Raw genomic sequence first — 26,662 nt, 5'->3', positions numbered from 1 at the left:
AGAGAAGCCACATTCTCCGGCACTAAACTGTGTATGCGTTCTAGCTTAGAATCCGCAAAGGCTGCTTGGGAATACGACCTGAAGTAAAAAAAGTACACATGTTTTACACACGGAAAAAAAATAGTGATGAATTTGGTTTCACATTTTCATTCAATAATTTTACTCATTATTTTACACGATTTGGTGAAAGGTGGCCACGGACCCCCTAGAAAGAGCCGGCGGACCCCTAAGGGGTCCGCGGACCACAGGTTGGGAAGCCCTGGTGTAGACGAAACAGCACCCGTCGGGGCGTCCGCATGGCGGTCGGTTGAATTGATGCTGGGGGCCGACATGGCTTGACTGTCACTAGGTGAGACGTCATCACCAGGCGGCCATGGGTATCGTCAGAGGATGAAGAGGAAGATCGGTGCCTTACGTGACGCTGTGTACAGTGTGCACGTGAATCTGTATCACTGTCAATGGTTATCGGTGATTTGTGGCGGGAGGCACGGTGCGCTCAATCCTTAGCACGTTGTGTGGTGTCAGTGTCAGAGCAGCCGGCAGCTTGCCGTGACGGCCGTTGAGCGGCTGCTGTCACATTGCGAAGTGAAGGAGCCACGGAAGAGTTGCCTAGCTGCGGATTCCTGTCCTAAGCCCTGTTCATGCTTAGCCCCAGCCCGACTGACATAGTCAGGGCGCTGGCAGGCTATAGGCACGAATGCCTGTCGCCTATATACACTCCTGGAAATTGAAATAAGAACACCGTGAATTCATTGTCCCAGGAAGGGGAAACTTTATTGACACATTCCTGGGGTCAGATACATCACATGATCACACTGACAGAACCACAGGCACATAGACACAGGCAACAGAGCATGCACAATGTCGGCACTAGTACAGTGTACATCCACCTTTCGCAGCAATGCAGGCTGCTATTCTCCCATGGAGACGATCGTAGAGATGCTGGATGTAGTCCTGTGGAACGGCTTGCCATGCCATTTCCACCTGGCGCCTCAGTTGGACCAGCGTTCGTGCTGGACGTGCAGACCGCGTGAGACGACGCTTCATCCAGTCCCAAACATGCTCAATGGCGGACAGATCCGGAGATCTTGCTGGCCAGGGTAGTTGACTTACACCTTCTAGAGCACGTTGGGTGGCACGGGATACATGCGGACGTGCATTGTCCTGTTGGAACAGCAAGTTCCCTTGCCGGTCTAGGCATGGTAGAACGATGGGTTCGATGACGGTTTGGATGTACCGTGCACTATTCAGTGTCCCCTCGACGATCACCAGTGGTGTACGGCCAGTGTAGGAGATCGCTCCCCACACCATGATGCCGTGTGTTGGCCCTGTGTGCCTCGGTCGTATGCAGTCCTGATTGTGGCGCTCACCTGCACGGCGCCAAACACGCATACGACCATCATTGGCACCAAGGCAGAAGCGACTCTCATCGCTGAAGACGACACGTCTCCATTCGTCCCTCCATTCACGCCTGTCGCGACACCACTGGAGGCGGGCTGCACGATGTTGGGGCGTGAGCGGAAGACGGCCTAACGGTGTGCGGGACCGTAGCCCAGCTTCATGGAGACGGTTGCGAATGGTCCTCGCCGATACCCCAGGAGCAACAGTGTCCCTAATTTGCTGGGAAGTGGCGGTGCGGTCCCCTACGGCACTGCGTAGGATCCTACGGTCTTGGCGTGCATCCGTGCGTCGCTGCGGTCCGGTCCCAGGTCGACGGGCACGTGCACCTTCCGCCGACCACTGGCGACAACATCGATGTACTGTGGAGACCTCACGCCCCACGTGTTGAGCAATTCGGCGGTACGTCCACCCGGCCTCCCGCATGCCCACTATACGCCCTCGCTCAAAGTCCGTCAACTGCACATACGGTTCACGTCCACGCTGTCGCGGCATGCTACCAGTGTTAAAGACTGCGATGGAGCTCCGTATGCCACGGCAAACTGGCTGACACTGACGGCGGTGGTGCACAAATGCTGCGCAGTTAGCGCCATTCGACGGCCAACACCGCGGTTCCTGGTGTGTCCGCTGTGCCGTGCGTGTGATCATTGCTTGTACAGCCCTCTCGCAGTGTCCGGAGCAAGTATGGTGGGTCTGACACACCGGTGTCAATGTGTTCTTTTTTCCATTTCCAGGAGTGTAGACGCGGCACAATGAGATGCGTACCAAATAACAACGTTGCCGTAGAAGGCGAACTACAAATCAACGTCGACTCAGACACTACGACTACACAATGCTGAGCAACACTCATGACCGTAATGAACAACGCGCACATACTCGCAGTTCAAACACTGTCAGGACCCCAACCTGACTGAAGTGGAGACTGCAAGTTCCCGGCGACGGCTTTCTAGTAAAAAATGACCCAGATACACATGCGCATTGGCAGCCGTCAAAGGAGCGTCCTCTATCGAAATCCGCGCCCTCTGCAAATACTGTTCTATCTTCGCGCCTGCTCATTCTTAAATTGAGTCCAATGCCTTAACCAATGCGCCACATCACTTGGACTAAAGGCAATGGTCCGAGTTTTAGTCTTGGTGCAGCACATGATTTTAATCTAGTAGCTTTCAAACATCCGCTGCACCTACAAATGTGATGTATGTATGAGAGCCCCCATGAGCCCACTTCTATCGCTAATGATTACGTTCTCCAGAAGATTAAACAATTTTGTCTCTCAAATTAATAGTACTACGATTAAAATGGAGAGGAAAACTGTTTCCAAACACTCTTTCCTTCTCGATACATTCGTTGTTTAACACGTCAATTTATAGGAAGAGTAGTGCTCTGACTGTGAGCGCTACGTCTCGCATAGCTATCTGTAAACTAGAAACCTGCCACCGTAAAGGGTGTCTTTCACATACCTTGATGCTCTTCTAAATGTCAATCAGTTCGAATACCGGTAGTGGACGAAGTTTACATCACTATTATTTGACTGATAAGCTTGATGATGCACAGCTCTGGAACGCCTGGTTATGTGCCAGTGCACTGACTTAAGTTCGAAACTTTTCCACAGTGCCTCAAGAGTTAAGGATGTAGTTCACCCACTGGAAATCTGGAGCTGTCAGAAGAATGTATGCTATGTCCTCAGACTACTTCATTGTCCCCTTTCCTGCAATTTTGATAACCACCAATATGACTCCTTAGTCGTCCCAACATTAGTCATTGAAAAGCGTCCACATTCATTATTTCGCATTAATTTGAGAGTACTAGGTGTATAACTTGACTAAAAGAAATAATTGTCGCAGTTTATGACGTATTTTTACTAGACATTAACATCATGTGGAATGTGATTGGCTGCAGACGGAAGATTAGTTTACCTTTCACAAGGACGCATTTAACGTGGTGTAGTCGAAGGAGTAATGCCAACGTTGATCTGGAATTAGATCTCTGCAGGATACGAAGTTCTAATTCCTAAAAATGAGTTAGGTGTCACTTCTGGTCCACTCATCCAGCATTCTGGCTTCATGAAGTTTCTCTTTTATTTGTTAAGATATGGTTTTAGGCAAAAAGAAATCAACACTCAAAACTGAAACCATTTTAGTGTCAGTATGATACGACTGTATCAGTAACTGAGATGTGCGAAAGCCAGGCAGTTAACTAGGACTATCATTTCACGTCGCTAACCAGAAACTCATTGGAAGTAGTGTGCTCTTGCCTTGCTGCTACCACAGTACCGTCTTACTCAACCAGTTATTAAGTCTCTGTATGTCATCTTTCCAGAAATGGTTGCGTGGCCTCGGCTGTTCAGTACAGAATGTCAAATCAAACACCTTTCAGCTGCCTAATTTCCAATTTGTTATTTTGTTGGGCTACCATTTTCGGCGATATATTACGGGATGACAACCACAGATACTAACAAGCACAAAGATCAGAACAAAAAGTCTCTGTTAGAAGTATGGTTCATAAGAAACTAACCACCTGATGAATCCGGGCAAAACCTAGTTCAAATGAAAAATACACATTTATAAAGACGTGACGTTAAAATACATTGTCATAGAACATAGATAGAAGGTAACAACAGTCAATGATTAGCATTACCGTGTTGTAGCTTCGTTATGTAAGCGCTGCTGTCGTAACAACAATATATGACTCGCCTAAGAGTGGTCTGTCGTTTCCAGTAATGTGCAGTTTAAAAGTTTATTTATTTATGGTCACAATCATATATTGACATGAACGGTTTCAATCGTGTAAAATCGTCATTTTCGTGTCTAGGCTAGTAAACATCGTTAGGCAAGCCAGGAGTAGTCAGTGAGCTCTATTAGAGAAAATCACTAGAGAAAACCACTGTATACCAGAGTTGCCGTATTGTGGTCCTGTTACTGACAGCCTAGCTCATCGGATATTTTTTCATTCTCTCAACGAGAGATTGCAAACTTGGGTCAAAGATGCTCAAGAAAGACGCACAAGCTTATCGTATTATTTATAAACGACAGGAGCATATGGATTCACATCTCATCTTCTCATCTGCCGCATGAGATGAGGGACACTGGTAATCCTTCATCTATTGGAGCCCTGATTAGAACCAGTTTTTCTCTCTGGAAGTCAGGAAGTACAATCAGGAGCCGTTTACTGTACTGCGATCAAAGGGTGCCGCTCGCCACGTTTTTTTCACGCCGCTTCACGGCACGTCCAGTGTTTAGCTTTTAGAGCAGGGTCTGCCTTAGCAATACTGAGCGTCATTTGCGTGAATGGAGTCGAATGGGGCGTGAAAACTACCGGAGTGTGTCAGGCAGCGGCAAAAAAGGGCAACTCTGTTCACTATCCCATTGAGAATAACGTCCACTCCACTCTGACGAGGTTCCTGTTACGTCGGAAAAAAATGTGTTCTTCCAACAACACAGTGCCCACGAATGCACTTCCCGCATTACCCGACGCGTTCATCAAGACGCACTTAAAGCGCCCATGACTGTCGCGATCCCCTCACAACTTCCTACTGGGCATCTGTGGGCCATTCTGCGGCGACTGTCCCGTCCAGCCTACGTGCTGCCAACATCACTTGACAATTTACGTGAATACAAGTGGAACTAACATGGAACCCTGTCTGACGAGGTGACATCCAACATCTATATGATAGTCTCTATGAGATGGTGTGTGCGTGATAGCGACGTAAAGCTACACAAGATACCGAAAGTTCTCGTAGCTGTATGAGCCTGTGACTGTGTCAGAATTCAGAGTACAGCCTGTGCAATAGGACAATAAAACTTAATTCACGTGCAACAGAGACTTACGATTGTTTTGTTTTCATCTTCGACAAATAGGTATGACTATGTAACGACATTTTCTTGCTGAATTAAATTCCAAAAATTGTTTACCAAGGATGCCGTTTTCATCGGCAGGTGGTTCTGGGCCGGGAGTGCTGTGGTATGCGTACTTCCAGCCCGTGACGATCTGCAGTCCCGCCTGGTCCTACTGCGGAGTGGGCCGATATAACGAAGCCATCTGTTCGGTGAGTTCGGAAGCGTCAACTTATTTACCCTAGAGTTCTGTGTGCAGTGGCTGCTAATGTTAAGAGTTAGCGACGAGGAAGACAACTTGTAACCAATGGAGATTTTGGCAAGTCTGTGACAATACCCACAGCAACAGATTTCTAAACTTTCGTTGGAAAGACTACGAATTTCGGCGGCATTCTCCATGGCTTTGAAAGTATAAGCATTTAAATATTTGTTACTGAGATTTTGCTCTCAATAACAGCGAACGTTTGCGGTGTTCGCTGTATCTGTGATGTTCGACTCTCTGATCATATTTCAGCATCATATGTACAGCTTCGTGGTTGCGTGCAGACAAGCGCAGAGATTTCCATAGCCTCTATCTTCTTTACTGTTCTGTCGGCGTACAATGTCCCTCATAACACTCCTCGACCTTAAATCACATGTCTGAACAATATGGCAGAAAAACCCGTCCCCATCAGAGCAAAATCCTTTCTGTGTTACTCCATCGGTTAGTCACATTCTTGAAGACCTTCCCAGTAGCACAAACCTGACCCTGGAAAAACCTCCTGTATTGTATTATACAAATGAATAACATTCCCAGTTCCAGAAGACAGTTAATGACATATCTAGTGAAGCAACAATAATGACTACCATTGGCCTTTGTACGCACTTCTTATCCCCATACATCCTTCTTCCCAACCAGATATTAAGCATTTCGAATTATTTTAGCTGCGGCGGTCTCCTTAAATTTCCTTTCCCCATAACTCGCTGGATCAGCAAACATCTATTTTGTACACCTATAAATTATTTTCATATCTGCCACTATCATTATTCTTATTATTGTCACTGTCATTGTCATTATTATTACTATTATCGTTATTAGTGGTAGCAGCAGGAGCAGAAAGGCAGCAATTGTTAAAATTATTAGTTCATAGTCAGTATGACTTATTCACATTGTCTCTATAGACGCTCAATTTAATAGTACATTGAGGTGACGAAAGTCATGGGATATCTCCTAATATAGCGTCAGACCTCCTTTTGGCGGCGTAGTGTAGCAACTCACCATGTTATGAACTCAACAATTCGTTGGAAATCCACTGTAGAAATACTGAACATGCTACGTCTATAGCCGTCCATAATTCCGAAATTGTTGCCTGTGCAGGATTTTGTGGACAAATTGTCCTGTTTATTGTGTCCTATAAAAGTTCAATAGGATGCATGTTGGGCGATCTGAGAGGCCAAAACATTCGCTCGAACTGTCGAAAATGTTCTTCAAAACCAATCGCGAACAATTGTGGCTCAATGACATGGCGTATTGTCATCCATAAAAATTCGAGAGTTGTTTAGGAACATTAATTCGATGGATGTCTGCAAATCGTCTGGAAGCAGCGGAACATAACCGTATCCAGTCAATGATCGGTTCAGCTTGGGCAGCGCCTTGTTGACAACTAGGGTCCATGGGTCCATGGCTTCGTAGGGTCTGTGACACACTGGACTGGAAACTTACCATCAGCTCTTACCAGCTGACACAGGGACTCATCTGACTAGGCCACGGTTTTTCAATCGTCGAGGTCAGATTGATATGCTGATGAGCCCAGGAGAGCCATTGCACGCGATGTTGTGGTGTCAGCAATGGTCGGTCGCCTGCTGCCATAGCCCATTATCGCCACATTTCTACTCTACGCAAATGCCGCTGCTCTCGGTCATTAAGTGTAGGCCATAGGCCACTGTGTTGCCCGTGGTGAGAGGTAATGCCTGAAACTTGATGTTCTCGGCACACGCTTGACAGTGTGGATCTCGGAATATTGAATTCCGTAACGATTTCCGAAACGGAATGTCCCATGTGTCAACCTAAAGCTGCCATTACGGGTTGAAAGTCTGTTATTCCCGTCGTTCGGCCATAATCACGGCGGAAACGTCTTCACATAGACCACCTGAGTACAAATGATTGTTCCGCCAATGCACTGCCCTTTTACTCCTTGTGTATGAGATATTATCGCCGTATGTACATGCGCATATCGCTATCCCATGACTTTTGTCACCTCATTGTATCTGTCATATTAAAATAGTTGTTTCACTGGTAACTAGGATGTGAAACTTGTCTGATGTAAGAGAGAGCCTGTGATGCCGATGTTTGGGTTGTGGGGCACTGAACTGCGCACTCATCAGCGCGCGTACAAAGTCCCAATTTCTAGTCCAATTTTTTTACACAGTCTAATCTAGCCACAGTCACAAATGATGATGATGATGATGATGATGACGATGATGAAACGATGAGGACAACACAAACACCCAGTCCCCGCGAAGAGAAAATCCCCAGCCCAGCCGGTAATCGAACCCGGCACCACGTGATCGAGAGGTAGCAACGCTAGCCACTAGGCCACGAGCTGCGGGCGAAGTGAGAGCCTGATGGCCCTAATCTCATAAGATTAAATAAATAGATAAATGAAATAACCGTCGTAAGAAAGGAGAATTTCTATAAATTATTTCCAATTAGCCATCATGATATCATTTCTTTAGGAGCTAACTAGATTCGAATGTTCACCTTCCAGTCTAAAAGTCATAAAGATCACATGTAAAGGAAATTTTAAGCAAATTAAAAGCTACTGTGGTACTGAACCATCTAAGTAGTACAGAGAGGGTGGACACTTGGTGCAGTTGACCCTGGAATAGGAGGAAACACCCGTTACTGTGTGATAACACGAGTCCCCAAGAATCATTGAAAACTGTCACATTAAATGTCCAGGAACATGTGTACAGAGTAATTCAAAATGGAAGATGTTATATCCTAGCCAGTAATGCCAACCGAGCCCGCTGCCAAAAAGGTTGGCAGCATCAAAGTCCGGACGCCGTCCGCATATAGCAGCGCCAGCGATACAGGAAATCGCCGCAAGTCTGCGCGCGCCACCGCTGGCTTCTGTCTTCTTAAGCGCTAGAGTCGCGAGCGCTAGGGCAGTTCTGTATTCGCCGCTCAGTTGTATACTCGCCACCGATTTGTGTACTTGCTAGTCAGTTGTGTGTTCATCGCAGCAGAGTTGTTGTTTGTCGTCAGCCGACGCTGACCTAGCCGCTCCGACTCGAACTAGACAGATTTCTGTAGACACGGAGTTCACTACTGTGTTTCTGTATCTTCGTTAATAAAGATAAGTACCGACTTTTATTTAATCAGAGTGTTTGGGTTTTCATCTTTCTGTTCACTGTTCCAGCGGACCGGTCGGCCCGCTATTAAAAGTGTGGCGGTGATTTCGTAAGCCGTTTCTACAGCGAAGTGTTTGTCGCTACGAACGCCGCCACAAAAGAAGACTAGTAGTCATTCGAGAGACAGAAAGCAGCACATCGTCAGGACGTGTATGCCAACTACGAAGGAGATAGCTTACAGAACCCTCGTTCAACCGATACTTACAAGGGAACATCCCCATCGCACCCCCCTCAGATTTAGTTATAAGTTGGCACAATGGATAGGCCTTGAAAAACTGAACACAGATCGATCGAGAAAACAGGAAGAAGTTGTGTGGAACTATGAAAAATTAAGCAAAATATACAAACTGAGTAGTCCATGTCTAATATATGCAACATCAAGTAGTGTGTGGTTTTAAGAGCGCCGTAGTCTTACCAAACATTGACTCTATCGATTGAGAACGGAGGATTGAATCTGACAGACGTGTACAATAAAGCACAAGCATTGTACGTCTGTAAAACATATAAACTGTGGAAGCGGTCAGTCGACAGTGTCACCGCATTCTTGTTAAATGAAATAGCGCCGGCCAGCCAGGACGCCCCAATAGACGTTCACCACATCCCAAATGAACTTTACCACCTAAAACATTTCTTCGTAGAATATAGCTACATTGGACTGGGAACACCCGAGAAAGATGTCATCAAAGTCAAGAAAATATACCAAAACTTAATGAACTTTCAGACCAAGAACATCATAGAACAAAAATACGTCGGTCACTCTTGGCAAGATATCTGGAGGAACATACACCACCCGTATTTACCAACAAAAGTGCGGTCATTGTGGTACTACTTTGTGAATAGGAAATTTCCAACGAACTCCAGACTACATTCCATTCACCTGGCTGATTCCCCGTTGTGTACCACTTGCAACCTGATTGATACAGATGAACATCAATTTGTATGTGGAAATGCGAATAATATATGGTTGTCAATTAGAAAAAAATTAGCAACTATGCAGAGAAAACCGCCGTATTTGATAACGCCAGCGTGCCTTTTATACCCGGAAGAGGAGCTATACCCCACCTGGAAGAAAAACGCCGTCAACTGGTTGAAGGGACACGCGGTATTTTACCTGCTGTCCAGTAAAGAAAGGAGCGAAGGAGATTTTTGGACGTACATTTCCGACCAGCATCACAAGCTACTACGCATGAATAATTATTATGATACATACGCCAACTTCCTCAGAAGAACAGTCATGTGAACTCCATTTTCGATGATGCTATTTCAGAACATGAAGAAACGAGAGACAATTTGATCTTTGGAAAACAAAAACGATCAAGTGACGAACATCACTATCTGGTTTAGACTTGGATTTTTTTTTTCTAAAATGCCAAGGAACTTGTAATTAATTTTAATTTGCTTTATTACTTTTAAATGTCAGTTGAAAATTGTGTACTACTGTGGAATGTTATGACTAATAAAATATTTTAACTTAAAAAAAAAAAAAAACATGGTTAGCGTGAGCAGCTGCGGAACGAGAGGTCCTTGGTTCAAATCTTCCCTCGACCGAAAATTTTAACTTTTTATTTTCAGTTTATGTGAAAAACTCTTATGTTTTCATCACTTTTTTTGGGAGTGATTATCACATCTACAAGAAAACCTAAATCGGGCAAGGTAGAAGAATCTTTTTACCCATTCGCCAAGTGTACAAGTTAGGTGGGGCGACAACATATTCCTGTCATGTGACGCATATGCCGTCACCAGTGTCGTATACAAAATATCAGACGTGTTTTCCTGTGGAGGAATCGGTTGACCTATGACCTTGCGATCAAATGTTTTCGGTTCCCATTGGAGAGGCACGTCCTTTCGTCAACTAATCACACGGTTTTGCGGTGCGGTCGCAAAACACAGACACTAAACTTATTACAGTGAACAGAGACGTCAATGAACGAACGGACAGATCATAACTTTGCGAAAATAAAGAAAGCAAAATTTTCAGTGGAGGGCAGATTTGAACCAAGGACCTCGCGTTCCGCAGCTGTTCACGCTAACCACGGGACCACGGCGCCCTTAATATTGCCTATCTTACGCATGGACGACCCAGTTTGTATATTTTGCTTATTTTTTCATAGTTCCACACAACTTCTTCCTGTTTTCTCGATTGATCTGTGTTTAGTTTTTCAAGGCCTATCCATTGTGCCAACTTATAACTAAATCTGAGGGGGGTGCGATGGGGATGTTCCCTTGTTAGCATTGCTTATCAGTCTGTGACCTTTAACAGGTAGGAATAGATCCAAAGAAAAGCAGGCGTTTCGTCACAGGTTAGTTTAGTGAAGTGGAAGCTTCAACGAGATGTTCATCCAATTGCAATGGCACTGCTATAGTGGACACATTGTGCATCACGGGAGGTACTGTTAAAATTGCGAATTCATGCCTTTCTAAAAAAGCTAACCAACCCTACCTTATCTCGCGAACAGACCATGAAGATAAAATTATATTCGAATTCACATGGAGACTTACCAACAGTCGTTCTTCCAATACACCAATCGTAACTGGAACAGGAAAGAAGGGGAAGTGACAATCGTACACGCGATACCCTCCACCACACACCATAAAGTGCCTTGCACAGTATAGACGTGCAGGCAGATGTAGAGAATAACTATTCTCGTGGTGCTGCATGCTGCATCTAACTTGTGAGTGCCAGTAATGATTATCGGGAAATTCAGTAGCCAAGCAGTCTTAGCAGACCATCTGCTTGACAACTGGACCGCCCAATAAAAATTAAATGCAAAATAGAAAGGAAACTAATTCGTCATGGTCAAAATCGTGTTTCCACTTATCGTTTGAACACTAGTTTAAGACCAAATTAGGTCAGGGACAACAGGTTCATGATTTCGAAACTTATGCGAATAAACCGTCAGTCAATATAATGGAACGAAAAACATGCTTAGCTTGCCTTGGAATTTTATCTAGTTCGATAATTTAATATCGTGTTGCCTATTTTCAAAATTTCCTCTGCTTTGGTGCAGCGTACTCTTGTAAGCAATCTGACGTAACAAGATATCTCTCTATTATTCAGTTGTAAAGCGAAAATATTACCCCATACAGAATGACCTTAGCCGTTAGACAGGTTATTTAAACTTATATCGTCAAGGTCAACACTACTTTATATAGTGTATATAAAGGGAACAGCATGAAAAATTCCTGTGTGAGTAGTTCGCGTCAGCGCCGTAGAGTTTTCGTTAAACTTCGAAATAAAATAATAAAAAGGTGTTTCGTATTAATAGGTACTTTAATCATCAGTCTCTTTAATACAGTGTTTCACTGAGCAGCGTGACTCTTACAGACTAGATAAATCGCAAGGTTACCGCATTTAGCCTCTATATTATCACTGTTTTGTGTATTGCCTTGCAACGACGCCTGCACACGATCCGTAGACGTTTAGACTGTTGCTGGCCGCGTATGCCTATGAACCACTTACGTAATCGCTTCTCGCCGTTTCCTCGTTTTTCTTTTCGACCCTGAAACAGCTCTCGGATTCGCTCGCCATTGGACTTTTTTGTTTTTTGTATTCCTTCCGATGCGAAATTTCCTCGGAATCACATTTCCTATAATGAGACGACATCTTTCATTTTTTTAATCATAAATTTAATAACAATTTTCACTTACATTCCGGCACATATTGTTATAATCTCGCTTTGGGTCCTAGTAGCGCTCCGAAAGGTCTTAACAATGACACAGGAATCAATTTCTCAGATAAATGCATTTCCCTGCTTCACCAATTTATAACTTCACTCAAAGTTAATTCCTAAGAATTGCGCGCATGCTCCTACACTGGCACGATGTCACAGGTAAAACAGTGCTGCGCGACAAACCAAAGCCACATACATGATCTATCCGTTGTGGGCTCAGCCAGTGTTGAGACATTATTAGTTTCGAAATTATCAGCAATTGAAATCTGATGGTATTCTATCACTCAAGAAAATTCGAACGACTCCCACTGCGACGTCGTGTGCACGCTTCCACGTCAAATCTGTCACGTACTGTGGTTGGGTGAAGATATAGAAACACCGCGAGAACTGAACGCTTGAACATAAATGCAGATCCTACCTACGCCTCAAGGTTGTGCTGTTGTGTATGACCACGAGCGGAAACCGGTGCAATTTTATCAATACGTTGCAAGCGTCAGTCGTGGTCAGGCAGTGTTTTGTGTAAGTGTGAGTGCCTTATGTCGGATGTTCGATGAACACTCTGCCAGGCACTTAAATGTGACTTGCGGAGTATCCATGTAGATGTAGATGTAGATGTTAGTGAAACAGAGCGTGAACAAATTGTCGATGCTGGTATGCTTCTGCTTCTGTAACCAAGGGAGGCGAAGTGTTTGGTGTTTCAAGAACATCGCATCGAAGATTTATAACGTATATAGTGAAGACGGAAAAATATCATCTGCTAAGTCACAATGCGAACGAAAGTGTGTATTGAGTGATGGTGACAGACGGTCATTCAAGAGGATTTTGACAAAAAATAAGAAGACGACAGCTTGAAAAGTCACTGCAGAACTGAACGTCGTACTAATGAAATCTCTCAGCACCAAAACAGCAAGAACGGAGCTCCATAAGCAGGAAACTAACTGTAGGGCCAGCTAGAATTCCAAACCCTCTCATCAGTGATGCAAATGTTCAAAAAATGGTTCAAATGGCTCTGAGCACTATGGGACTTAACTTCTGAGGTCATCAGTCCCCTAGAACTTAGAACTACTTAAACCTAACTAATCTAAGGACAGCACACACATCCATGCCCGAGGCAGGATTCGAACCTGCGACCGTAGCGGTCGCGCGGTTCCAGACTGTAGCGCCTAGAACCGCTCGGCCACTCCGGCCGGCGATGCAAATGTCCGTCATAGAAAAAACGTGCTGCCTAAGCCATAAAACCTGGGCTATAGAGCAATGGCAAAAGTAATTCGGTTGGATTAATCTTATTTCACGCAGCAGAGTGTACGTTCCAAGAGTGAAACGTGGCTGAGGTTCGCTGATGTTTCCCAATGCCGAGGCTGTGTTCCAAGATGACAGGGTCCTTGTTCTCAAAGCTCGCATCGCCCACGACTAGTTGCTGTGAACATGAGGATGAATTTTCGCATTTCCCCTGGACACCACTCACCAAATGCCAAAATTACTGAGCCTTTATGATCTCCTGTGGAAAGAAGAGCGCTGGATGACCATCCCGAAGATGCCACTATTTTGCAGGAAGAATGTCAGAAGATGCTCTTGAAAACTACAAAGAACCTGTATTTACCCATTCCCAGCCGACTAGAAGCTGTTTTGAATGCCAGTGGATTTCGTACACAGTTTTAGGCGTTATAATGGATTGTGTTTTTGATGTTTCTATATTTTTGTCCAATCACTGTAAGTTTGTGGTGAAAGATGTCAGTTGAATATAGTTTTACATTCAGTTCTGTGTTTTCTTACATTTTTCATATATTAAACAGGGGCATAATACTCCCCACAAAACCGTGGTGGCTAATGTTGCCATCGCTAGTAATTACCCCTCGACCAGATACCGTGCTAGCTGCCTCGGTTTCGTCAGCCTATCCTAGGGGCCATCATGAGGCAAGTTTATCGTGAAGGGTGTATGAGATGTTGCCTGAAGCCTACATCAGTCTGTGAGAAAACATTTCTGTGCGAACTTTTCTTTCTTCTCATAACATGCACCTGTCACAATACGTGTTAAGTACGCGTGACAGAGATGTTCGGACGTTATATCTGTGGTCGAAAAACCTGACCCAACCTGCGGCTGATGAAATAGAGGCTTGTGTTGCTACAGCTAGAACACTGATATAATAAATAATATTGTTATTAAAGCTAATGGCAGTTGAGCTTTTTATATACCTTTATACACGCCAAGAAGCGTTGTTGTCATCCATCTTCAATTGGTATAATATATTATATCGTCATAAATACATACTTATTGTCAATAGCATTGTGAACCCTGGAGCTACCTTATGTTCTGTAACTTGTAGCTCCTTTTTCTGACTTTTGTATGAAAAATCGGACACCTGCTGAATGCTGCTGCACTGCATCAGCGCATCACTGATGCTACGCGTGCGTGTGTTATACATACAGAGTGTTCCGAAATTCCCGCAACGAACTTCTTGGACTTGTCAAGGGGAGTGTGTATATAATATTCTTAACAGAAACAATTGTACGGAAACGTACCTTTTCCCTTCTACGACGATTTTAGTTCTGATATTTAAATCGTCCACTTCTGCTTGCGGAACCGAATTAGGCTTAACGCAGTAATGTTATTGTGTAAGAATTCGAAAGGAAACATAACGAAACGTCCATTTATCACTTAAGTACGTTTGTTCGATTTAACACTTACAAATTACGTGTTTACATTATTGCAAAACAAAAAGGAGAAGCCAGCGTACTGTATGTACAGAACAGTACTGATGCATTACAACAAGGGCTCGATGAAGCGACCACCAACTTTGCTACAGACACTGTGCCTATGAAGCATGTTCTGGTACACCACACTCTCCATCCTACCTGGTGCCAGCAGATCTTCCTCTGACTCTACAGGAGACTCGTAATTTAAACTTTGCGTACGACCCCACAAGGAGTATATACGTCGTCCTGTCTACCTACTGCATACCAAGACAAGCAGCTTTGAGACTTTTCTCTTTCCCTCAGCAGGCGTGGACGTGTTACTCATTTGAACTGAAACCGCAGAAGATTCAGGACACAGGTTCCCATTCACTCCCCTCTACAAGTCAGAAGTTCGTAACAGGTATTTCTGAAAACAATGAACACACGTCAGAAAAGGAGTTACAAGCAACAGCATAAAAGGCAGCGGCAAGCTTGTTTGGATGTTGCAAGGTGGTTGCGCTGAGAAATAACTGTGAAGAAAACAATTCGATACATCGCGCCGTTTCCAAGTTAATCAGTGTTGAAGTTAGCCAATCAGCCCATTGCGCGCGCAGTATTTCAAGCTGCTCGTCAGGCAAAATTAGTTTCAGAACTTCCAGCATGCTGCAATAATTGTAGCTCAGCAACTTTTGTTAATCAGTGCAACGAAAAAACAGCCAAAGTTGCAAATTTAAAGCTTTTTGTCACTCGATAACTAGTTTCGGGCCGTGGCCCATTTTCAAATCATCGTAACATAATCAATAATGGAGAATACTACGAACAAACGGAGGGAGTCGCCATGGGTAGCGCACTCTCACCGGTGGTATCAAATTTGTACATGGAGAACTTCGAGGAGGAAGCCCTGTCGTCATCCGAATGGAAACCTACTTTCTTTTTCCGTTACGTGGACGACACGTTCGTCATCTGGCCACATGGTATGGATAAACTCTTTGACTTCCTTACACATCTAAACTCCATACACCCCAACATCAAATTCACTATGGAGACTGAAACGGAGGGTAAATTACCTTTCCTTGACGTCTTGGTGAAGAAAAGGGCTGACGGCACCCTAGGTCACGAGGTGTATCGGAAGACAACGCACACTGATCTGTATTTGCACGCAGACAGCTGCCACACACAGCGGAGTGGGGTGCTTAAAACTCGAGTATATAGGGCGCGCACTATCTCTGACGCAGAGAGTCTACCCCAGGAATTGGAACATCTGAGAACTGTATTTCGAAAAAATGGGTACTCAGAGTGGCAGATTCAACGTGCTCTCCGCCCAACCGCTACAGCACAACCTGTGGAGATGGATGAAATCGCGAGGGAGGAGGTAGGCACTGCGTTTATTCCATATACAGGCGCACTCTCGGGAAAAATCGTCCACATTTTGATAAAACACCGGGTCGGAACTGTGTTTTGTCCTCCGAATAAAACTCGTGCACTGGTGGGGAGCGCCAAAGATGACCTCGGTTTGAGGAAGGCCGGCGTGTACCAGATTCCGTGTCAATGTGGCAAGTCGTATATTGGTCAGACGATGCGTACCGTCGAGGATCGATGCCGTGAACACAAGAGGCACACTCGACTGATGTATCCGAGCAACTCGACGGTCGCTGAACATTGTTTGTCGGAAAATCACGCTATGGAGTATGAACGCACGAGGATTCTGGTACAGACGTCGAGATACTGGGACAGCGTTGTTAGAGAGGCCATCGAAATTCGCACCAATGACGACATCATAAACCGTGACTGTGGCTATAATCTTAGCAAGGCTTGGGAACCAGCGATTGGGTTAATCAAGAGTAAATCGAGCAAACGTATAGTTGTGACGACCACGGCGGACAGAGCCATCAAACCGACGTCATCTCAGACGCCGTCGCAATCTGTTCCACCGCGTGACCGTGGCGCGGGGCGCGGACGGCGGAGGGAGTGTGCCGCGGGCGGAGGGTATTTAAATCGGCCGCCACCGCGACCGAACCCAGTTCCCCCTGAGCAGCCATAGCGTAGGGATCTCCGTACCGGCACATTCACAGGAGCTCAGTCCGTCAGTTCACCTGATGATGGCGACATGTATGATCGCCGAAATATTGTGCCCGTTGGACACTGTAGACCGGCAGTACACCCGTGGATATTTTGATTAAATAATAGTATTTCAGAAAATGCAAAAACCGTATCAGAAATGTGCCAACGAACAGCTACGGCGCATACAGATAACAGTCATTGAGAGAATAAAAGAAATGATATTTACAACTTTGTCCAGTTTTTCGTTGTACTGAAAATTAGTGTCAGTTGTTCTCATAGCGCAGATCAGGCGTCGGAAAACTACGGCCCGGGCGCCAAATGCGGTACTTTTTCTATCGTCGGCGAGCTAAGAAACCATTATTTTATATTTCCAAATTCTTAAAAAAATTAAAACGATGTAATACTGAAAGAAACGAGAAAATTATGTGAAAGTAGTACATCAGAGTCTGCGGAGTGTTATTGGAATAATCCAACTTTTTTGTATACGTATTATCGTTGACTGGTAACATGCTTTACGGTCGACCTGAGAGTTGGGTAGTCGCAAGAAAAATTGCGTGTGGCGCTTCTGCTACCTAGCTGAGGAACGCAGGGCTCTGCTCTGCCACTGTGGCAACACACAGTTTTAAGTTGGCAGCGTTACCAGACCAGTACCGCGTGTAGCGCTGTAGTGCGACGTTCTGTTCTCGTTTTTCGGGTCTTGATGCAAGTGCAGGAGATGTTTCTATATTTGAAAATCGAATTAACTGTACCACTGAGAAACTCCTACCTATCTTCTAGTTGGCTTTAATTAATATGCAACGTGCAAAAATGTTAATAGCCGAAGTTGAATCTAAGAGAACTCTGTTTACGTCTTCCAAGTGACGAATATGGTGAACTAATATCACATGTTTGGGGTTTCACATCTGTATTTGGGTGCACATATTTGTGTGAAAAACATGATCAAAGATGAAATATCTAAAACCTTATTACAGGTCAGCATTAACAGATGAACATCTACAATCAGTTTTGATGACAGAAAGCACTAGCCTTCATCCCCAATTTGGTGAAATATTATCTAAAAAAAGCAATTTCATTCATCTCATTAGCAAAGTTTTCCAAACAACAACGACAGCCATTTCTACTGAGTATTTTTATTGCAATCAATTTTGAGGACGGCAAGCATTGATTTGATTCCCAATTTGCTGAAATGTTGTATAAAAAACCATTTCATTAAGTACATTAGTAAGATTGTGTTTCCACCGACAACTGTCTCCTCTGAGTATTCGTATTGTATTACATTTTATCAGTATATTTGCAAAACTTGTTTTTCCTTTTTGTAGTATTCCACCTATAAAAACTCGAGTATGGCGCACAGAGTATAAAATACGATGTATATGACGGCGCACGAGACTGTTCAGCCTTTGGCTCGGGTTCGATCCTTACTACCGCCCCAAGTCCAATTTCTGACTCACTCTCTTGTACGGTTTTAGGGAACCAAAAGAAGACACTGTCTCTGGTGGTCCGCATGAGTCTTCCAGTGCAACGGCCTAATTGAGGGTAACTTGAATGTTGATTAACTCAGAAACGAGTGGTGTATCGAATTTTTTTTAACAGTTCTTTCTCAGCGCGTCCTACTCTGCAGCACAATTATAAGCTTTGCAGTATTTCTGACAACCTTGTATATGGAGTTTTTAAAAATGATTTAGACACTTTCAAGTGACTGTAAAAATGTTTGTTTTGTAATGAGTTATATGATTATATATATATATATATATATATATATATATATATATATATATATATATATGGAAAGAGCAACTCAAGGAGTTTTTTGTGGAATGTTCACAAATACCCAATGTGTGTCACACAGCACACGTTCAGTCTAAAGGCCAGTCCGCCTCACGCGACTCAAAATGTCCGTATTTGAACATGGCGGCCATGCATGCCAGCAACTGCAAACTGCAAGCAGATGCATGACCGCTCCACTGTCATCGTAACTCAGTATCCATGAACAGCGTAATGAAGTTGTGATGGAGTATCATCATGTTGTAAAATGAAATTATCACCGTCCCCTCGCAATTGTGGCATGACTACACTTTTTACCCTGACAGCGTCTGTAAACCCACGGACGTGTTCAACAGCAACGTGCGGTTTCTCCGTTCCCCATATTCGCATATTCTGCCGGTTTGCTGGACCATTCAGGTGAAAAATGGTCTCATTGTTGAAAATCAAGCTGCAAGTGAGATCGTCCTCATCCATTAAGCGCCGTATTCAATGCAAAACTGTTTACACAGAATTCTGCCGCCATGGTTAATAACCTGGAGCTATTGAATCCAGTATGGTTTCACTTGCGCGTGTTTTCTCATCACTCTCCAAGAAGTTTACTGTAGAATTCCTAGCTCGTAACTGGCACAAGACGTTGATTTTTGGGGACTTCTGAGGAATATTTCCATAAATCATTCAACTGATTACTAAAGTGTCGATGGCCACCCACCTTCTTGTCTTTACCAAGAAATCCTGTTGCCTTCAACTTCTATACCCGCTCGTAAATGGATTATCTGGTAGTCACCGCGTTGTTAAATGTGATTCTGAATTTCCGAGCACTGTGGTTGTGAACTTTATCTTGCAGAACTCCATCACGAAAAATATCTTCTCCGTTGGTGTATCTGCCATACTGCTGGAGATCGTCCTAAAAAAATTCTTGTGTTGGTGTTTCAGAACATACAATCAATTATAATACCTTAGCTCGAAACAATTTTTTTTCTTTTTACAAACACTTGAACGTGTCGAGGTAATTTTCAATAATTGTGTATGTACACTGGCGTCCAAAATTAAAGCAACAATCCGCAATTTCTTCCTTCCTGTGTCTAATTGACGATGTAGTCATACAACCTGTCAACAGATGTGCATACGACCGCGTTCTGCACTGAAGATGGCATTCCGGTCAACGGACAACCACGCTAGCGATGACATCAGTGTACCCTTCAATCGGGGTAGTATTTGTCGGGTAGTCCCACATCCACAATCGCTGTGTACGCCGTCACAGGCTGTGCAATATGGCACAGAGAAGACGTCTGCCAGACTGTGCAGTGGAGAACTGCAGGAAGAATGGAAGCGAGACAGTCGCAAATTGATGTGGCCCGATGGCTTAAAATGAATACTTCTGTTGTTTCTAGCATGTGGCGGCAGTTTACAGAGTATCCAAAAGACCAGGGTAGGGACGACCACGTGTGACACCAGAAAGGGAAACCATTATATGTTTGTAAGGGCACAGCGGTACCGCTTTAGTGCTGCACGGCGACTGGCATCTGACCTCGTAGCATTCACGGGACATGTTTTATCGAGACAAACGCTGTACAGAAGGCTTCGCCAGAGTGACCTTTATTGTCGGAGATTTGATGTACGTGTACCTCTGACGCTTCTTCACAGAAGGGAACGTCTAGAGTTGAGTAGTCAACATGCCACGTGCACGATCGAACAGTGATCCAATGTTCTCACAGATTTGGTCTGGACAGTGATTCTCGACGGATCCGCCTCTGGAGGGAAAGTGGAATACGATTTAAGGACCCAAACATTGAGGAAAGAGACCGATATCGAGGAGGATCCAGAAAGGTGAGCGCAGGGATTATGCTGACCACTCGAACAGCTCTTCATGAAATTGTACAGGTGAATCGGAAAGGTTTAACTGCTGTCAGGTATCATGACGAGATCTTGGGGCGCCATGTGCTGTTGTTGCAAAGTGGTGTGGGTTCAGACTTTGTACTGATGGACAATACTGCTCGATACGATTGACGTTTTCTCGGAAACGGAAGATACTGCACGTATGGCGTTGTCTGCTCGCTCTTCGGATTTGAATACCATAGAGCATGTCTAGGATGCACTGCGGAGCATCGGGTGGCATCACATCAGCATTCACTTGCCAAGACTTTCGAGCAGCTCTGCTAGAAGAATGATTCAAAATGGTTCAAATGGCTCTGAGCACTATGGGACTTAACAGCTGAGGTCATCAGTCCCCTAGAACTTAGAACTACTGTAACCTAACTAACCTAAGGACATCACAAACATCCATGCCCGAGGCAGGATTCGAACCTGCGACCGTAGCGGTCGCGCGGTTCAGACTGAAGCGCCTAGAAGCACTTGGCCACCCCGGCCGGCCTGGATGAATGGGCGTTTTTGCCTCAACATGAGACTGATGACATCATTCACAGCGTGTCTCGTCGTTATCAGAGCTATGGTGCTGCCAGGAGTGGTCACATCCTATACGGAGTGGTCACATCCAATAGTGAGCACATTAATGAGTTCACGGAATGTGTGTGCAAATCCGTTAAGTTGGAAAAAACGAAGAACATTTTTGTCTACCATTACGCATGTTGTTTTTGTTTACATCTGTATTCTTTACATTGTTTCTACTTTACTATCACCCGCTTATACTGTCTCACTGTCTTATGGCAAAATAAACGCAACCTTGCCAAAATTCCATCTATTGCTTTAATTTTGGACATCATATATATATATATATATATGAGAGAGAGAGAGAGAGAGAAAGAGAGAGAGGAGGAGGAGGAGGAGCAGATACGTGTTTAACCCTTAAATGCGTGATTAATTATTTCAAGCTGTAAAAATTACCACGTTTAGTTTTAGTGCCCACATTACGAAAAAAATATTGGAAAATTTTTTTAATTAAATTAACAAAGCATTATTGTTGACAATCGCTACAAACACAAAACCAGACCTAATTTCAAATCTATCGTAAAGACACTCGAATTAACCGTCTACACCGTATCTACTTACGTTTTCAAAATAAAAAAGTAACTTTCAAACCCACAAATCAGTGCACAAACACCAAAAAAGAGTCTCTACTTCCGCCAAAACACACGGGCAGCAGTACATCCACACAGCTGATTATCGAACTGGTTCAGTTCATCCTGCCATTTACGATCGTTATCAAGACCTACTAGCAGCTTAGCAGCTGCAGTAGAGTGTATACATTAACTCCATAACGAATTTGTTACAAAATGTTGCACAGTATAGGATACATTGAAGAAATGAAGTCTGTAACTGATCAACTACACTATGCATTAAAGGGTTAATGTCCCATCGACAGCGAGGTCATTAGGGACGGAGCGCAAGCTCGGATTAGGGAAGAATTGGGAAGGAAACCGGTCGTGCCCTTTCAAAGGAACAATCCCGCCATTTGCTTGAAACGATTTATGGAAAGCATAGAAACCCCGAATCAGGATGGCCGGAGACGGATTTGAACCGTCGACCTCCCGAATGCGAGTGTGGTGTGCTAACCACTGCGCCACCTCGCATATATATATGTGCGTGTGTAAAATAAATCTGACTTATGCAAACGCCGGCAAAGCTGCAGGCAAAAAGCTACTGAACATATAAATATATTTTGATAATTGAAAATTGGAGAAAAATCGAAATGCATCTCGCTGTAAACAAAACCATACAAAAACCGGAAACTGCCATTCAGCAGTTAACCACTTCGCTGCCATCTGTTATGTTATTTCCTACAACCTCCGCTGCGCGAGGTAGCCGTGCAGTCTGGGGCGCATTGTCACGGTTCGCTCGGCTTCCCCTGTAGGAGGTTCGAGTCCTCCCTCAGGTATGGGTGTTGTCCTTAGCGTACGTTAGTTTAAGTTAGATTAAGTAGTGTGTAAGCCTACGGACCGATGACCTTAGCAGTTTGGTCGCATAGGAACTTATCACCTACTACCTCCGCCCTGTGTTGGTACCCGCGGTTAAACCGTTATTTGTAGAAAAATGCCCGTGTATGTACGTACTCCAATTATCTGTTAGCCCATATCCTGCCCCCACCTCCCCCTGTCTACCTCCTGCAGCGTCTCACTCTCTGTCCATCTGCTCCTTCTCTCTCACCCTGTCCACCCCCTCCTTCCCCTCTCCCTATCCGTCTTCTTCTCCTCCTCTCCCTGTTCATGTCCTCCTCCTGCTCTCTGCGTCCATCTCCTCCTCTTTCGTTCCACTGTCCTTCCCCTCCTCCCCCACTCTCTGTTCGCGTCCTGCCCCGCCCCCTTCCTGTGTCTACCTCTTCCACCCTCTCGCTTTGTCAGCCTCGTCTTCCTCCCCTTTTCTGTCCATCTCCTCCTCCACCTACCTCTTTCTACCTCCTCCTTTTCCCTTTCTTTGTCAATGTCTCCCTTCCTCTCTCGCTGACCACCTGTTCTTGCCCCTATCTTATCCATCTCCTCCTTCCCATCTCTGTCTATCCATCTGTTCCTCCCTCTTCTCTCCCCATGTTATCACCGCCGCACTAACAGGAGGCTGGTGGTTTTTATCCTAACAGTATTTCCTTCCAGATCATAACTAATATGTGTAGCAAATCTGGTTGAAATTGTTCCAGTGATTTTGGATGGGCTTTCTACCTGCAGCTTTGACAGCGTACACATATGTAATTCATACTTTGCATGTATTTCACGTATTTCACCTGTATCTCTAGATCTCTAGTAAATTTTGCCCTGCAGTTTCGCGCACCTCAATGTTTATGACGTCATATCTCCTGAACTATGTCGTACAAGGATATAATGTTGCACGTGTTGTGAGTAGTTAGTAGTAAAGAAGTACTAAATTAAAAAAGCACGCACGATGCGGCAGTTTCTCATGTATCCCGGTATTTGACGTCATATCTCCTGAACTATGTGTCATACACTGATACATTTTCGTGAGTACACCCAGTAACATAGGTGGACAATGTCTGCGAAATGTGTCGCAAATACCGTCAGTGGTAGCACTCACTCCGTCTTCAGGCCACGAGTGGCCTGCCGGCACCATCCGACCGCAGTGTCATCCTCGGTGGAGGATGGAGTTTTACTGCATGAGCTACGAAAATGTAGTAAGCGATAAAAATTTTCCTGTTCGCCATTTAATGGGGGCTGTCAACGAAAAAAGTTTCGTAAAGGTGTAATATTATGTGTAAACTTTGTTCCAAGTCAGAAAGTGCTCTCATTCTCAAATGTTGGATGAATAAAGTATGGGTATTCGCGCACTGTGGGCTACATTTCCCTTTCTGCATCTACATCCGCAAGTCACTGCACAGTGCGTGGCGGAGGGTACCGTTTACCATTACTTGTCATTTCCTTTCCTGTTCCACTCGCAAATAGATCGAGGGAAAAACGACTGTCTATATGCCTCCATATGAGCTCTAATTTCTGGTATCTTATCTTCGTGGTCCTTAAGCGCAATGTATGTTGGTGTTAGTAGAATCGTACGGCAGTCAACTTCAAATGCGGCTCTCTAAATTCTCTCAGTAGTGTTTATCGAAAAGAACGTCGCCTTCCCTCCAGGAATTCCCATCTGAGTTTCCAGAGCATCTCCAGCAAATCTGGTTGAAATCGTTCCAGAGATTTTGGGTGGGCTTTTTACCTGCGACTTTGCCGAGAGGAGGTTTTAACCCCCTCCCCGATCTCTTTGGTAAGTTAACGCAGAGTATATGCTATCTCCATTTCAAGTTTCATTAAATCCGTCCAACTGTTCAGCGTGTAGGAGTAGCATACTAACCAACACGCACAAACACTCACACGCAAACCCATACTCACATACACATATACTCGTTCGCAAACTTGTGCAATTATATTTCCTATGGTCACCTTCCTTGTTACAGCGAGTGTCCACTTAGCCTGGTGTCACGTAAATGCGACTGTCTTCTGCTTGCAGGGTGACTTCGGAAGCCCGATGCAGCGAGCAGAGGCCGACGGGAACTTCACGGTGGTGGGCGTGGCCAGCTTCATACAGGGCACCACCACTTGTGAGGGCGCCACGTCCGGCTTCGCCATGGTGGCCGCCTACCTCGACTGGTTGGCTCGACATACTGGTCTCGGGATACGCCCGTGATAGGAACAGCTGGTGGCCGTACAAATGCGTGTGCCTTGCTATTGTAGACTGTTTTGTGAATTGCCGTAGGAGTCAAATAACAGTAGACTTCAAAATTTGTCTGTGTGTTTTACAGTTATGTAAAATACGAATAGAATGAGGATGATGTGAAGAAAGTAATGTTTTAGGTCCTCCTTCTGTGAGCTGATGCGACAAGCTCGTATATAATGTCTACACAGAAAAACCACGTTTCATGATGATGCAGAAGTATTCATTTCTGTAATTACACGTAATCCTGTTAGTAGGTCTTTTCATCTGTCAACACCGTGAGTATCATAGCTAGAATAACAGCTGACGGTAAAAGTTCTTCACAGTGGATTTAAGGATTCCTGTTAAATACGACACAAAACATGCATTTTTAAGTGCAGATGCTCACATAGCCCAAAATTTTAAATTAGCACAAATCTTTTAGAAATGTGCACCATCACCTGAATGGCTCTACCATTTGATGTAGACCTGGCGTAACTGCATTCTGTGTTGTGTGGTACCTCGTTCCAGTTGTTCAGCTGCCCTTATGCCTCTGACTGGCACCACATCCCAGATGTAAACTGTTATCAGGTGTAATCTTACCCTCCCACATACCGCTATTAAAATTCTCTGTCTCTGCAGAAGTTTTGAAAGCTTCGAGAGGCGTAAGATATACAAAAGAAAAACTATTCACTTATCTTCGTTTTCTCTTGTTGTTGGCTCCAAGTCTTGTGTATAGGGGTATATCGTTGCGGCTGAAATTTTGATTTAACGTTGTGGGTTCCTGACGACTAAATAACTAATGTAGATTTGCCTGTATATTTCTTGAATTTTATTCTTTATCACATTATTAAATATCACACCGTTTTTACAATTTCCGCTTAATATTCCGAAATTATATTGTTAGTGTCGACCAGTTAAATATGTTTGCCACCATCAGAGTCATGCCCACTACTCTCTACTTACTTTCTGCGGTACTCACAATATTCCAAAGACTTTACAAAACAAAGGAGTTTACATACTTACTTGACAAAAGAAGAAATATCGCCAAGTTGTAACTTTATTTTATAAGTGAATCCAGAAATAAATTTAATAATTAGTCTTAGATTGTGCAAATAATAATATGAATTTTAAGCACGCCAGAAATTTCGTAATTTCAAATCTTTCTGAAAGAAGAGTGAGTTTAACTGTTTGTACAGAGTGCTAACAAATTGATTTCTCTTTACATAATTTAGCCAGAAACATAACACATCGTATACAGGTTCATACGAAATTCATTCAGTGAAGCAGCCGAGAATGTTCACCTATACCAGATTCGAGATTAATCCTGGTATTGGCAACTTCTATAAAAAAAGGTTAAGTTGGAAGAGGGTGTCCCATTACACACGGAACATTTATTCTTGTTCAACAATCACACAGCTCACGCGTTGACAAACAACATTAACATCGCAGTATCACAAATACGTGAACAAATGCTATTGTGCAGGGAAGAGACCCCCCAAGAGGGATCATTGCCGACAAAATTTTATTAAGTAAATTTTCAATGCACAATGTTCGGCGTAGCCGGCTTAGGCATACTGTGGTGGAAGGTGCTGGCCGGAAGACCATGGTCGGCACATTCCTGCCACGTGCTCCTCGGTTAGACTCAAGTCCCACGGGTTGGTTGCGCTGACGGGGGTACGCTACTAGCAAGGCGCGTTGGCGGAATCAACCCTCCAATCAGAGACTAATCGTGTGATCACGTGGGGACGCGGCCAGGAGCGGCGAGGGCGGCTTGGAAACAGCTCCGCGCTC

At 44.3% G+C, this 26,662-nt stretch overlaps 1 protein-coding gene across 1 annotated transcript in view; it reads left to right on the top strand.

The window, feature by feature from the left end:
• Positions 1-24,862, top strand: part of LOC126155449 (collagenase-like) — a 71,684-nt gene extending 46,822 nt beyond the window's left edge. The window contains exons 5-6 of the mRNA XM_049916229.1: positions 5,331-5,440; positions 24,686-24,862. Coding sequence (XP_049772186.1) covers positions 5,331-5,440; positions 24,686-24,862 — 287 coding nt within the window. The remainder of the gene's footprint in view (positions 1-5,330; positions 5,441-24,685) is intronic.
• Positions 24,863-26,662: the final 1,800 nt, after the last annotated feature.

Source organism: Schistocerca cancellata, chromosome 2 (assembly GCF_023864275.1).
Source record: "Schistocerca cancellata isolate TAMUIC-IGC-003103 chromosome 2, iqSchCanc2.1, whole genome shotgun sequence".
NCBI classification, from domain to species: domain Eukaryota; kingdom Metazoa; phylum Arthropoda; class Insecta; order Orthoptera; family Acrididae; genus Schistocerca; species Schistocerca cancellata.
This window is presented reverse-complemented; position numbering and strand designations above follow the sequence as displayed.